Source organism: Alternaria infectoria (genome assembly GCF_024043175.1).
Source record: "Alternaria infectoria strain BMP 0036 chromosome Unknown scaffold_11, whole genome shotgun sequence".
Classification (NCBI taxonomy): Eukaryota; Fungi; Ascomycota; class Dothideomycetes; order Pleosporales; family Pleosporaceae; genus Alternaria; species Alternaria infectoria.
This window is the reverse complement of record NW_026250700.1, coordinates 755,644-767,969: the sequence shown is the minus strand read 5'-3', so window position 1 is coordinate 767,969 and position 12,326 is coordinate 755,644. Positions and strand designations below refer to the sequence as shown.

The following is a 12,326-nucleotide window of genomic DNA, read 5'->3' as shown; positions in this document are numbered from 1 at the left end:
CACGCGCCTCTGTGTAGACCTGGAGCTTCGAGTTCTTGATGATCCGTTCGAAGACTGCGGAGAGACTTGTCAGAAGGCACGAAGTTCGCTAGCAGCTGGCAGACTTACATGGTGCGGTGTAGTTGGCAGTTTTGCCTTCGAGCATCTTGCGCATGGGCTCGCTAATGCGGTCATAGACCTCATAGCCAGATGCCCACAATGTGTCTCCTCCACAAGTCGGCAGCTCCACAAGTCTCAAGCATGTGTAGTCGGAAGGCACTTGTTCGGACTGGATGTCGCTGTGCCACGACTCAAGCGCCTGTCTTACGTTTCCCAGGTCACGAGGCACGGCCTTGCCGTGGGCCATGATTCGCTGACGGGAGTTGATGGTGCTGATGTGCAGGTCGTTGCCACCCATCGGGGTGTTGGGGTTGAGTACGGGGTGTATGTGCAGGGTCGACTCCTTCGGCTTTCCCACTAGCTCACCCATACGTTGGATGAGCTGCTTCTGGAGATCGTTGGTCATGTCGTTCTGGTTGCGGAAGAAGACGACTCCACGTCGCGCGACTAGAGAGAACACATTCGTCAGCTCTGTCTTCTCGAAGGTAGCAGTTTGCGCGCTTACTCGTGATGGCGAGGTCTCTGAGAAGCTCATCCGAGTTGGGTGCGTTCAGCATCTGAACGAGATTCGCCTCTGGGAACTCGGTGCCCACTGTAGGCGTAACTAAGAATTGCTTCAAAGGCTTGAGGACGCCCTTCAGTTTCTGTGGCTTCGGGAACGGTGTCTCTTGAGCATATCCTCGGCGCAGGCATGGTGAACGAGCTGGTTGCAGTGCGGCGAGACGGAGCGCTGGCGCAGCGCGGCAAAGCAAGGTACTGGCGGTTCTCGACATTGTGACTGATGAGGTATCTACTGACTGAAAGCAGAGGATAATGAGAAGCAAACGACGATTGATTCATTGAAAGCAGTCTAGCTACTGTAATAATAGATGCCATGGGACCCCATCTGGACTCGGATAACCGAAGAGACCGAAAAGTCGGCGCATTTTGCTTACTCTACTGTGGTAGCCGGGGCATATGTTCGATGTGGTACGAGCTATGAACCACGATCACCAACATATCAACTCACACAGCTATCTTGTAGACGTCATCGTTTCTGCCTTATATCCATGCATACTTCACCCAGGGTGCTGCTTTACCTAGGTAGGCTTAACTTTGTACTCGCAATCTGGGAAATACCGCGAGTACAGTATCTCTAGTCTACAATCCACGTGCGGACAGCATGGGAGAGCGACCCTCATCGGTGATGCACGAAGACCCACAGTGGCCGGTTGCGTGTCGTGGCTCGGAGCATTTGTGGAACTTCGGGCCGAGCCCACTGCGGGATATTTTGAGTACCTGAACAGCGAGTACACACCCGATAGTCCACCACCGGCAGTTGCGATCGCGTACCATGCCAATGTTTTCGTTACTCGCCGAAGGCTCAATCGCTGGATCGAATCGATCAAAGATGGCACTACACTACTTCGGCCGGCCTTCTCAAACACCGAGAATGGCATAGTATGCTGAAGCCGGATCTTGTGTCTTCGGCAGTTCGCGTGCGTTCAAGAGGTGTCGTTTCTGTCCATAGGCATATACTCTCCGTGCAACTTGAAGGTTTTATCCTGGAACGTACAGACTTTGCACGGGATTGAGCTCCATAACCTCTTTCATTCTCCTTTCCAGCCACATTCCAGAGAACACAACATCACTTAGCAGCTATGGCAAAGAAACTAGCTGTTATCACCGGTGCGACTGGCAACCAAGGTGGCTCCATCGCTCGCGGGTTGCTCAAGTCTGGTGACTGGCAGATCCGCGCAGTGACCAGGAATCCGAGCGGAGAGAAGGCCCAGAAGCTTGCTGCGGAGGGCATGGAGGTCGTTCAAGGAAGTTACGACGATGAAGAGTCTATTAGGAAAGCCTTCACAGTGAGTCTTCCTTGTCTTCGCTGATGTCTTGACCAAGAACTGACATGGAGGAAGGGCGCGCAAGCCATCTTCGCCGTGACTCAGTGGTGGGAACCTTTCTTCAAAGGCGCCAGTCAGTCTGAGGCCGGTGAGATCGAGAAGCGCGATGGCATCATGCTCGCGAGATTGGCCGCTGAAGTAAAGACATTGGAGCATTACATTTGGAGCACACTACCTGCGGCAGACGAAATCACCAAAGGCAAATTCCCTGTCCCTCACTTCGACTACAAAGCCAAGGTCGACGATCACATCCGGAAGAACATGCCAGAGCTGGCGGCTAAGACCACCTTTCTCATGTTTGGCTTCTATCCGTCCAATTTTGCTTTCTTCCCCATGTTGAAGCCACAGCCAGTGGTAAGTGACCATCTTTAACATACGGCTTGTTAACATGACTAACAAATGTCCGTTAGGCCAGTGCGCTGGGGAAATACGTTTGGATGGTCCCGTCAACTCCATCCACCGTTTACCCCATGGCCGGTGACATGGCCAAAGACCCAGGTGTTTGGGCGCGCCAAATCTTGGCGAACCCCAAGTTGACGCATGGTAAATACGCCGGTGTCTGCACCGAGGTTCTGTCCCTTGGAGAGGCGCTCTCGCAGTGGGAAGAGGTCTCAGGCAAGAAAGGCGTATACGTGGAGTGCAAGCCAGAAGTTATCGGTAGTTTGTTTGGCCTAGCCGGAGAAGAGGCTGTCACAGGTGTTGTGTTTGGTGAAGCAGTGACGGACTGGTTTGGGCACGTTAAGGAACAGGGTCTTTTCATTACTAAGGAGCAGTTGGGTATATCGCCCGATGAGGTTTCCAACTTCAAGCAAGCTCTTGAGGCGGTAAAACCATTCTTGGGCTGAACAGTACTTGTATTTCAAGCCTTTAACCACTCTTGTGTTCACCCAGTCTATGTTTGGCAAGCATCTACTTGCGTGGTGAATGTAATTGCAGAAAGTGTGAGTATTTCGCGGTTTACATAAGTCCAATCTTTACGACAGCGGCCTAAGTATGAAGTGAGGGCCAGCCAGATCAAGGGTCAGCATAAACGTCTTCTATGTGCATTACCTCCAAGGTTATCCGGAAAGTGAAGCAACACAGCAAATACACAAACCGTAGTCATTTCGAGTCGGCTGTTCTCGTTCACTGAGTAAGACGCCAAATCTTACTGTCGTAGTGATAGACGATGTCTCCATCCACATCCCGAATATCCTTTCCTTGACGAATACTTCACGTGATTAAGTCAAGAAGACCAACAGTTTGAAGCCCTGCGATCGAAGGTGCGAGAAGAGTTGAACCGGTCCGTTTCGAATGGGTTGATCAGGGCGCCTTCGCCTCTTAAAACAATAAGTCTCCACTACCCACGCAACGAGCGGGTCCTCGGAAAATCATCAGCATCCAAAGCAGGTTCACGTTCCCTGAACATGCGAGTCAAACATCGGGCCCCTGTGTGTATGCGCTGGTATGAACGACGAGGCTGTGGGTGCAGCCGAAAACGGCCCTTTGTATATGTCCCCTTCGCCCGCCAGTCTCCACGAGAGCCTGCTCGTGCACCCAATTGGCTCAACGTACCGAAACTTCGGCCCGAACTCTATGAGGCTTTGGCTATTGTATATCTTATCTCTGAGAAGCTCTTGATGCAACCGAACAAGGCCCTTCTCAGAACACCTTCCCCGTTCGCAAGTCTCCACGCGGTGCTGCCAAGTTGAAGGAACGAAGCACGAGCGCAATCTAGCGGTACGGGCCTTGAGAGTGCGTCAATTTCGATAGTGTTAGGTAACGTGGGATGTATGATGACTTTTCATACGACGACGTTGCTCTGTTGAACTCCGCAGCAGTCTTTTGGTCGTCAACAAAGGCGCCAGGGTAGTGGAGAATCGGTACCCGATCTGGATGCATGCTGCACCTCCGGTGATGAGCCGAGCGACACTGTTGCATGCATCGCCTCGAGCCATACCATATCCCAGGCATATGATATGCATTGATTTGGACGCAAATGACACATATCCCGAGGACGTTGGAGGCTACACCGTTTTTCGCGCTGACATGTATGACATGCATCGTTCCGAGCCGTGCTTTAGTGTAACCACGATCAGCTCTCGCCATGTTCTTACAATACCAGTACTATGGTACGACCCAAAAGGCCTATGTATAAGCCGGAAGTGAGAGCCCGTCTTACTTACTATGTAAAGAAGCAGGCGAGCCCTGGAGTGTATGTCGGATGTGGGCCACTGGCAAGGGTCTGTTGCAGCTAAGCCGATTGGGATGCTTAGTTCACGTAAGGTAGTAACGCTTAGGGTCTATCCGAAGTCACCCCAGATCGCGAGATCTTACCTGAAAGGTGTATCCACACACACAAAGCTTTTGCATACCATCACAGTACCAAGGCAGTTCGAGGTAGTCTCAGCGCGTACGTGTTATCAGCTGAAACCGATCCGAAGTCCCTCCAGATCAACAGCTCTTAGCGGCCCCACCCAGGATACTCTGGTCTGATAGTATGGCCGGTATATGTATCGCAACATCGCTATCGCCTTCTGGCTACCGAAACAAGCGTCAACGTTGAATAAAGTATGCAAGACAACGATTCCAGCGCCAAGAGCAGCGCGCCAGCGCCAAAACCCACCAAGTACCGCCTTGCCTGTGATAGCTGTCAACACTCCAAGATCCGATGTGATCAAGAGCGGCCGAAATGTCGCAGATGTGCGAAGAAAGGCATAGAGTGCGTCTATAGCCCGGCGCGACGAGCTGGGCGACCGCGCACTCGCAACAACAGCAAGAGCTCCACCGGCATCACTACCAGCGCAACTGCGAGCCAGAAAGGGTATCTGACGCCCATGACGGAGACCGGCATTACCATTCCGACCTCAGGTGAGGTGTCGCCATTTGCTCCATTCAGCCTGGCATCCACCTCAGAGAACTGCTCCAGCTCCAGTTCCAGCTCCGACTCCAGCGCATCCACCATTCCCGGCATGGCGCAATCTACGGACTTATCGAGCCCCGATCGGATGGAATTCTCGCCATATCGACATTCAGACGACGATTTCCTGCAAGGTCTGCCAGATTTCATCGGTTCGCAATGTGGCACACCCAAGCAATCAGCCAATTGCTATTACCCAATGTCTCCCGATTTCCACATTGCTCCCGAGCTTCTCGACATGGGGTTCTGTGGAGCGCCATGGGAGCAGCAGCAACGAGAGCATGAACAACACCAGTCCGATCCTTCGACCATGCTTCTTGCCGAAGGGCTACCGTACTTTGGTTTGCTGACCCCAGACGGTCATCAGCCATGCTATCATCCGGATCAGCAATATGCGAACACGCCAATGCCGACCACAAGTAGCAAAGGCTTCGATAACTGCGGCTACGTGGTCCCTCCGCAGCAGCAAACACACCCACAATTCCCGCAACCCTCAGACGACATCTCTCTTTCGCCTAAGTCATGCAACTGCGTGCCCACCCTCCTCGATCACCTATCTACATCCTCGTATTCGCCCTCCTCCTCACCCATCGCCTCCACCTCAGCCGCGCTCTCCACCTCGAGAATGCTCATAACCTGCTGTTGCAACACGATGGCATGCCCGAACGCATGTTCGACGCGCCCTTCGACTGCACTCGTCATCTGTGAGGCTATCGACCGAGCACTTGTTTCGCTCAAACTGGGCGGCACTTCCCTCTGGACACCGACGCTGGCATCTTCACCAAGTTGCGACAGTGGCGCATCTTCACCACCGTCTTCATCGTTATCGTCATCAAGTACAACGGGTGGGACTTCAGTGATAGACGAGGAGCACGAGCCGCTACGCTGCGGAACACTGCCGATCAGGGGCGCCGACCGGCGGGCCGTAGTGCGGGTGCTACTAGTGAAGCGAGTGTTGGAGGCCCAGCGGGTCCTGGAACGCCTAAGGGATGCCTTATTGTCGGGTTTACTAGTCGATGGGGAGGCGGCGGCGGTGAAGAATCCTCTTCTGGCACTGTGTGCGGATGTTGCGGGGGAGTTTGCGACGAAGGTGGCGGAAAGGGTGGAGACTGTAAAGCTACAGATGTAATGGGTAAAGACTGGCGCAGGGAGTATAGGAGTCATTGGCCTATGACTGGGCAGGCTACAATGACGGGATCTCTTTTAGTTGTCGATAGTTCATCAAGCGATTGCGTTTTGTGGCGTTCGTGCCATCTTCCATGAAATCAACACTGCTATTGCATCCTGTTCTGCCCAACGTGACGCCATCTCCCGTGCACGTACACTACTCTTGCTCATTGTGAAGTTCAGGTTGCCTAAACACGTATGCATAGGCACGATAAGCCTTGATTGCTTCACAGTTTTCGTGGACGAGACACAAGATAGTCCTCGATAGGTCGATGGCTCGGTTTGTTTTCTCTTTCGGGGGTTACTATCAGCCAAACGACAACAGATAGCGCGGTGTTTTCGAGTCCAGATCTTCAAACGGTCGTCACTACTAAACCACGTTACCACTCCCCCGGTACGACGATCTCGGCCACCGATGATACGAACGACTCTCAATGATTCACAATGTACCGAAGAAGCACAGGCAATGTCGAGATGTGTCTGTGCTGTCAAAGTACGTATAACTTCATAGTTCCTGGTCGCAGAGTCTTGTATCTCATCATCAACGACCTCTACACCAATTCATCAGTGAAGAGTTTACGACCATGTCTGCCATTCCGTTTCTGTCTGAACCTTCAGATGCACCTTATGACGAAAATGTCGAAGCCGACAACATCCTTGATGCTCTCGAGACTCTGGCCGCCGGTCACATCCCCGCCTCTCTTTACAAAGACGAGGGAAAGCGACTTCGATTTCTCGAAGCTGCCAGGATGGCCTCTCTCAAGCTCGAGCAACCATGGGACACTATGCAGCGTCTGATCTTTTGCGCACTGCCACCCAACATGGTGCAAGTGGGCATCGATCTGGGGCTGTGGAGACTCCTTGCTGCGCGGCAGGGTACGGCGATGAGCGTGAGTCAATTGGCTGTCGAGTTGGGCGCTGAGGAGGCACTGCTAGTGCGAGTGCTACGATATGCAGCAACGCAGTGGATGGTGGAGCAAGTCGGAGTGGAGACGTACCGGGCCACGAACATCACGCGATACCTAGCCATGTCAGGGCTTGAATCCGTGATCTTCCATGTGTGAGTACCACTGGACCTTGATTCTGAGGCTTGTAACCAATTTACTTTGCAGAACGGAGAGGAATATCGCAACGTACAATGCGATACCAAAGTGGATGGCGGACAATGGCTACAAGCAACCGCTGGACAACAAGCATCTTCCGTTCAACTTGGGCAAGAACACGGACCTGCACTTCTTTGAGTGGCTATCGCAGCGACCCCGTCATCAACAAGCCTTCAACGAGTACATGTCGTTTCAGCGAGTGGGGCAGAAGAGCTGGCTCGACGTGTTTCCGCTCGAGAAGTACGTGCACGGCTCCACTACGGGAGATAATCACCGAACTCTCTTCGTAGACGTCGGTGGCGGATACGGACACCAGGCTAGGGAGGTGTTGAGGAGATTTCCCCAGCTGCAGGGACGTGTTGTGCTGCAAGACACGCACGCGGCGGCCATCGATTCTGCAAAGAGTATTGAGGGACTGAAGGTTGTCCACCATGACTTCACACAGCCGCAGCCAGTCAAAGAAGCTTGCGTCTATTACCTACGCAACATCCTGCATGACTGGCCTGATCAGGCCTGCTACAACATCCTTTCTCAACTCAAGGACGCTCTTGCTCCTGACTCAGTCATCTTGCTGGACGAGCTTGTCATCCAGGATGAGGGCGCGCACTGGTACGGCGCATCGTTTGATTTGCTGATGATGGCCAATTATGGGGCACAAGAGAGGTCATTGGCTAAGTGGGATCGTATTTTGAAGGAAGTTGGGCTGGAACGGAAGATGTTTGTGCCGTACAGCATGCAGGGAGATGGCGTTCAGGTAGTCGGGGCTCGAACAGCGGTGCATGAGAAGTTGTGAATGTATCTTTTAGCGATCTTTGGTTGGTGTTCATTGGCACGAGAACGGTTGTATGCAATGTCGCCCCTTGGTGTGGACCTGGTCAGGCCGGGATGCCTACCTAGGTAATGAGAATTTCGGTGCTTCTTCGCCAAGACATCTCCGTATCGATAAGCTCTTCCCAAAACTGTTCCGATAGCCGGAACGTCTTTCCGAAACTGCACGCCGGCAAAGGCCATCTGGGCAGTGACCATGAGCAATAGTTGCTTGCATTTTCGATCATCGGCAGGTTAGCTCGTATTCCATCTCAACCTGTGGCGATTATGTGAGGTCAAAGAGACGTTACTCAAACCACCGCAGCGCGCGAGCTGCGATATTCGGTGGATTTTGGTTTACCCCGGATTCCGACTTGCCAAATTGGTCCGCGAATCGCGACACTCTCGCGGTCTAGACATGGGGCTTTGCACACTGACATGCAGCTTGTATGTAAGCTAACAAGCGCCCCATACTTTTGGTCATTGTACAACTGCAGTCGCGATATCGTGCGCGCAAAACTCATCTCATACACCCATCGTTCGCCATTGCCACCATGTCAAGCAACTTCAAGATTGAGCCATTGGTCCATCCTTCGGGAAAGACTTGCAAGGTACGAGTTGAATCCATGCATGAGCACTCTTCTTGCTTTCAGTCGCTCATATCATTCCTCTTAGTTTGGAGCCGTCGTCACTGGTCTCGACCTGAACAAGTTCACGGACGAGACGGTAGCACAGCTGCAGAAAGCCACCTGGGAGCACAAGCTTCTCATCATCAAAGGCCAACATGACCTCGAACCGAAGCGTGGCTGGGAGCTGCTACAAAAGCTCGACCCGGACTCTTGCAAGATAGACAACACCACCTTCGCTCGCGCGTTCTACCCCAAGGATGGTATAGTGGTAAGTCCGGCGACAGAACTTCCGACACTGCAAAGTACGACGGAGCGCTGATGAATGCTCAGGCCGCGATCAACTATGTCGAAGTCCCTGACGCGGGCGCCTTTGTCTTCATCGGCAAAGGCCCCCAAGACGACCCGCGCTACGGCAAGCCAGGCCTAAACATGGGCGCTACCAACTTCAACCAATACTACTGCAAGCCGCTTGCGGACGAAGACTTCGAGGCAGGAAAGACTCGCTTCCACTGGTGGCACGTGGACGGCACCTACTGGAAATACGATCCCCCGACCTTCACCATGCTCCGACCCATCAAGTTCCCTACAGAAGGCAAGGCGACACAGACGGTGGAATGGGCCGACGGCTCGGGTCAGAGCATGGAAGTCAAGCCAGGACGCACGGCGTTTGTAGACGTCGAGCAGCTGTATGAGTCTCTGAGCGACGAGGAGAAGCAGATGGCCGACCACAGCTGGGTGGAGTACATGTACTGGCCATACGAGAAGATCAAGGGCTGCCGCGGTGCACCAAATGGTCTGGGTGTAGCGAGCGAGGGCAGGGAGTTGCCAGACGAGGAGGTGGAGGCCCACGAGGAGGGAAGCAAGGAGTGGCAGAAGAAGGTATGTCCACTTTTACAACAGACTCAAGGGATCTGGTGCTAACACCGTTGTAGCTCCCGCTGGTATGGGTCAACCCCGTCACCGGCAAGAAGTCGTTCCAGTGCCAGCACAACCTCGCCCGCCGGTTATTCATTCGCAAGGGCCCGAACGACACGCCAAAGGTCATCGACGACTTGGGCGAGGTGAGGAAGTTCTTGGACAGCTTCCAAGGGCGGATGATCAAGCCTGAGCACATCTGGGTCGGACCCGAGGAAGAGCAGGACCTGCTTCTCTTCCAGAACTACGGTCTCTTCCACACAAAGATTGATTACCCGGCAAGTTGGGGTGTCAGGACGGTGCACCAAGGTTGGTTGCCTGGCGGTAAGCCGCCCGCTGGACCTGTGCCGATTCCAGAGCTTTAGATAGAGCCTGTGGCGCCCATACGTAGTTGCTCAAACCAAGAGGTTCTTCAAGCATCGTTGATCGCGTCTCTTCTCCCAATGCCCAGTGTGATGACTTCCAACGAGTACGTCATGATTATTTGTCTCAATCCTCACATCGTAACTACTATTCCGCCGAATGGTTCGTCGCGTCCGACGCGGTCCGATCGAGGGCCTTGTTGCTGGCCAGGGTATGCGTTGGGTGATGCATGTTTGCGGTCCGAACGGCGCTATAGTGGGAGGTTTCGTCATTCTCCCGAGGTCGAGTACATCCTTGATCGCGCGTGTCACGCCCGTCGCGCTGGGAAGGAGTGATGGGTACTTCCCACGTTCCTGCCAGACGCCAGCCACGTTGACGGCCCGTGGCGCGCGTTCCGACGCCAAGGCGCTAACTCTGTTCCGTCTCCATCAGCTCTCAGCGCCCACAGCGACCTCCCCGATCAACAACAATGACCATTCGTCACGCTCTCTGTGACTGACTGCGGTTGTGTATCTTGGAGCGATGTGTATCTAGGGACGGCGGTGATAGTCAGCATTTTGCTGCTTGGTCCATAAGTCGCATCACTTATCATACGCTACCTAGGTATTCAATGGAAGTTGTTGAGCCCTTGAATTCGATCGTTTGGATCAAAGTACATTCTTCTCTATATACAGAAGCTATCGATCACTTAAAAGCACATATCCTGTTACGAAATTTCATCCTTTCCACATTCTGACCAGAAATCCTTCATGTCATCGAATACCAGATTCGTAAGTTCGTTATGTTCGCGAAGTCTCTGTTTCGAGAGCACTTCTTCATACGGGTGTTGAACGCATTGCGGGAGCTGCAAGCAGCTAGCCGTCGCATACTCACATCCTCGCCATCACCAGCTCGCCGATCAGACCAGTCACCAAGACCCCACTGACCCACCACTGGCTGTAGACGAAAAAGTCCTTACACCTGGCTGGGTTCCACACATCGAGCCGAGCCAACATGAAAAAGGCAGCAAAGGAAGACACAGCGGCGCTAGCCATGAACGGACCGCGCATCAGACCACCACAGGTCACGGTTGCCCACAAGAAGGCAGCCATCGCGCTCGCGATGGACAGCAGGAACACCTTGGGGTAGTGGCGCACGGCTATAGCCAGCGATCCCACCCCTGCGTTCAGGTCATCTCTGATGTCCTGGAAAGCGTAGACAGTATCGTAGGTGATGTTGAAAAGGGACTGGCAGGCCCACATGGCGAGGAGAGCCTTGCTGCGATCCTCCACATTGAGCTTGTTTGCCGAGCTTGCTGGGTATGGTCCATCAACGACAGCGGCATCGACCAAGTAGACGGCCCAGCCCACACCACCGCCCAGGCAGAGTTGTGGGAAGTTGCTGAAGCGCTTCATGAAGGGGTAGACGAGGGCGAGGAAGGTGATCCAAACGGCGTGTTCACTCGCGCGGGCGGGTAAGGTAGCGTTGATCAGGACATGGCGCGATGCGACGAGGAAAAGGGTTGTGGCGAGCGCTTCTGGCGTGGTGATGGCACCGCGGGCGAGCGGCCTCTTCTTGCAGCGCTCGACTTGCCGGTCAAGGTCTTGGTCGACTGTGTCGTTCCAGGCGCAGCCGAAGCTACGGAGGATCAGGACATCGAGCATGAAGATGCCGCTCAGCTTGGCCCAATCGGCTGGGCCGAGGGCTGTTGGGTTGTGTAAGTTGACCGAGTAGAGGAAGCCGATGAAGTAGGGGAAGGCGGCGCCCAACAGTCCAGCGGGCTTGGTGAACCGCGTGAGCTCGAGGTATGGGCGTAAGGAAGTCTTTCGTGGGACATCTTTGGATCGTGACCCGATGACCGTCAGTCTGGGAGGTGCGGTCTCCACGAGGGTCTGAGTTTGCGTTTGCTGGGTCGACATGTTGCTTGTAGCTCAACTACGATGCGCAGGTCTCGAAAGAAAGTAATGCAGAAGACAAGACTCAGAACGAGTGGCCTCTAGAAGTTTCACCACCTCGACAGCAACGCAGTTCTTAAGCTGTAGAGTTTTTGCACGCTGTCAGGCTCTCTGACTTGTGCTGCCCAATCATATTGGCCGCGTTTTCCATACACCACCTACCCAACTTGTTTTGCAAGGCTTATCGGAGAGTTTGCGGGTCTATCGGTACATTTATCGTGGAAGTATGGAGCACAGAGAGTAGCCAAAGACACTTCGTATCTCTGCTGCACGATTCGCTTCACCTACCTGTGAAGCGGACGCTGATTGAGCTGACATCTAAACTCTTACTCGTCCTCGGAGCGCCCCTACACGCCGTGACGTATGGATCCGGATGTAAGGAGGCTTTCCTAAGGAGATTCTCCTGTCTGGGGCCGAACGCTAGCCACTTTCTTGCTTCCGAAGATGTTGATCCTTCGTGAGGCAAAGGCTGCAGGGTTCTGTAAAGGCATCTAGATCGTCATCAGGTTCCATGACACCATTGG

At 53.7% G+C, this 12,326-nt stretch overlaps 4 protein-coding genes across 4 annotated transcripts; 3 read left to right on the top strand and 1 right to left on the bottom strand.

Annotated features, from left to right (window-relative positions):
• Positions 1-1,739: 1,739 nt before the first annotated feature.
• On the top strand, positions 1,740-2,830 carry J4E92_007120 (uncharacterized protein; the record flags this gene model as incomplete). Its single annotated transcript, XM_051498483.1, has 3 exons — positions 1,740-1,946; positions 2,001-2,339; positions 2,396-2,830. The coding sequence occupies 3 exons, from the start codon at positions 1,740-1,742 to the stop codon at positions 2,828-2,830; spliced, it is 981 nt and encodes a 326-aa protein (XP_051351417.1).
• A 3,805-nt stretch (positions 2,831-6,635) lies between these two features.
• J4E92_007119 (uncharacterized protein) lies at positions 6,636-7,947 on the top strand (the record flags this gene model as incomplete). The annotated part of the gene is made up of 2 exons (XM_051498482.1): positions 6,636-7,111; positions 7,164-7,947. 2 exons carry the CDS (start codon positions 6,636-6,638, stop codon positions 7,945-7,947), a joined length of 1,260 nt encoding a protein of 419 aa, XP_051351416.1.
• A 568-nt stretch (positions 7,948-8,515) lies between these two features.
• J4E92_007118 (uncharacterized protein) lies at positions 8,516-9,870 on the top strand (the record flags this gene model as incomplete). Its single annotated transcript, XM_051498481.1, has 4 exons — positions 8,516-8,572; positions 8,637-8,858; positions 8,921-9,469; positions 9,523-9,870. The coding sequence occupies 4 exons, from the start codon at positions 8,516-8,518 to the stop codon at positions 9,868-9,870; spliced, it is 1,176 nt and encodes a 391-aa protein (XP_051351415.1).
• An 867-nt stretch (positions 9,871-10,737) lies between these two features.
• J4E92_007117 (uncharacterized protein) lies at positions 10,738-11,766 on the bottom strand (the record flags this gene model as incomplete). Its single annotated transcript, XM_051498480.1, has 1 exon — positions 10,738-11,766. The coding sequence occupies one exon, from the start codon at positions 11,764-11,766 to the stop codon at positions 10,738-10,740; it is 1,029 nt and encodes a 342-aa protein (XP_051351414.1).
• Positions 11,767-12,326: the final 560 nt, after the last annotated feature.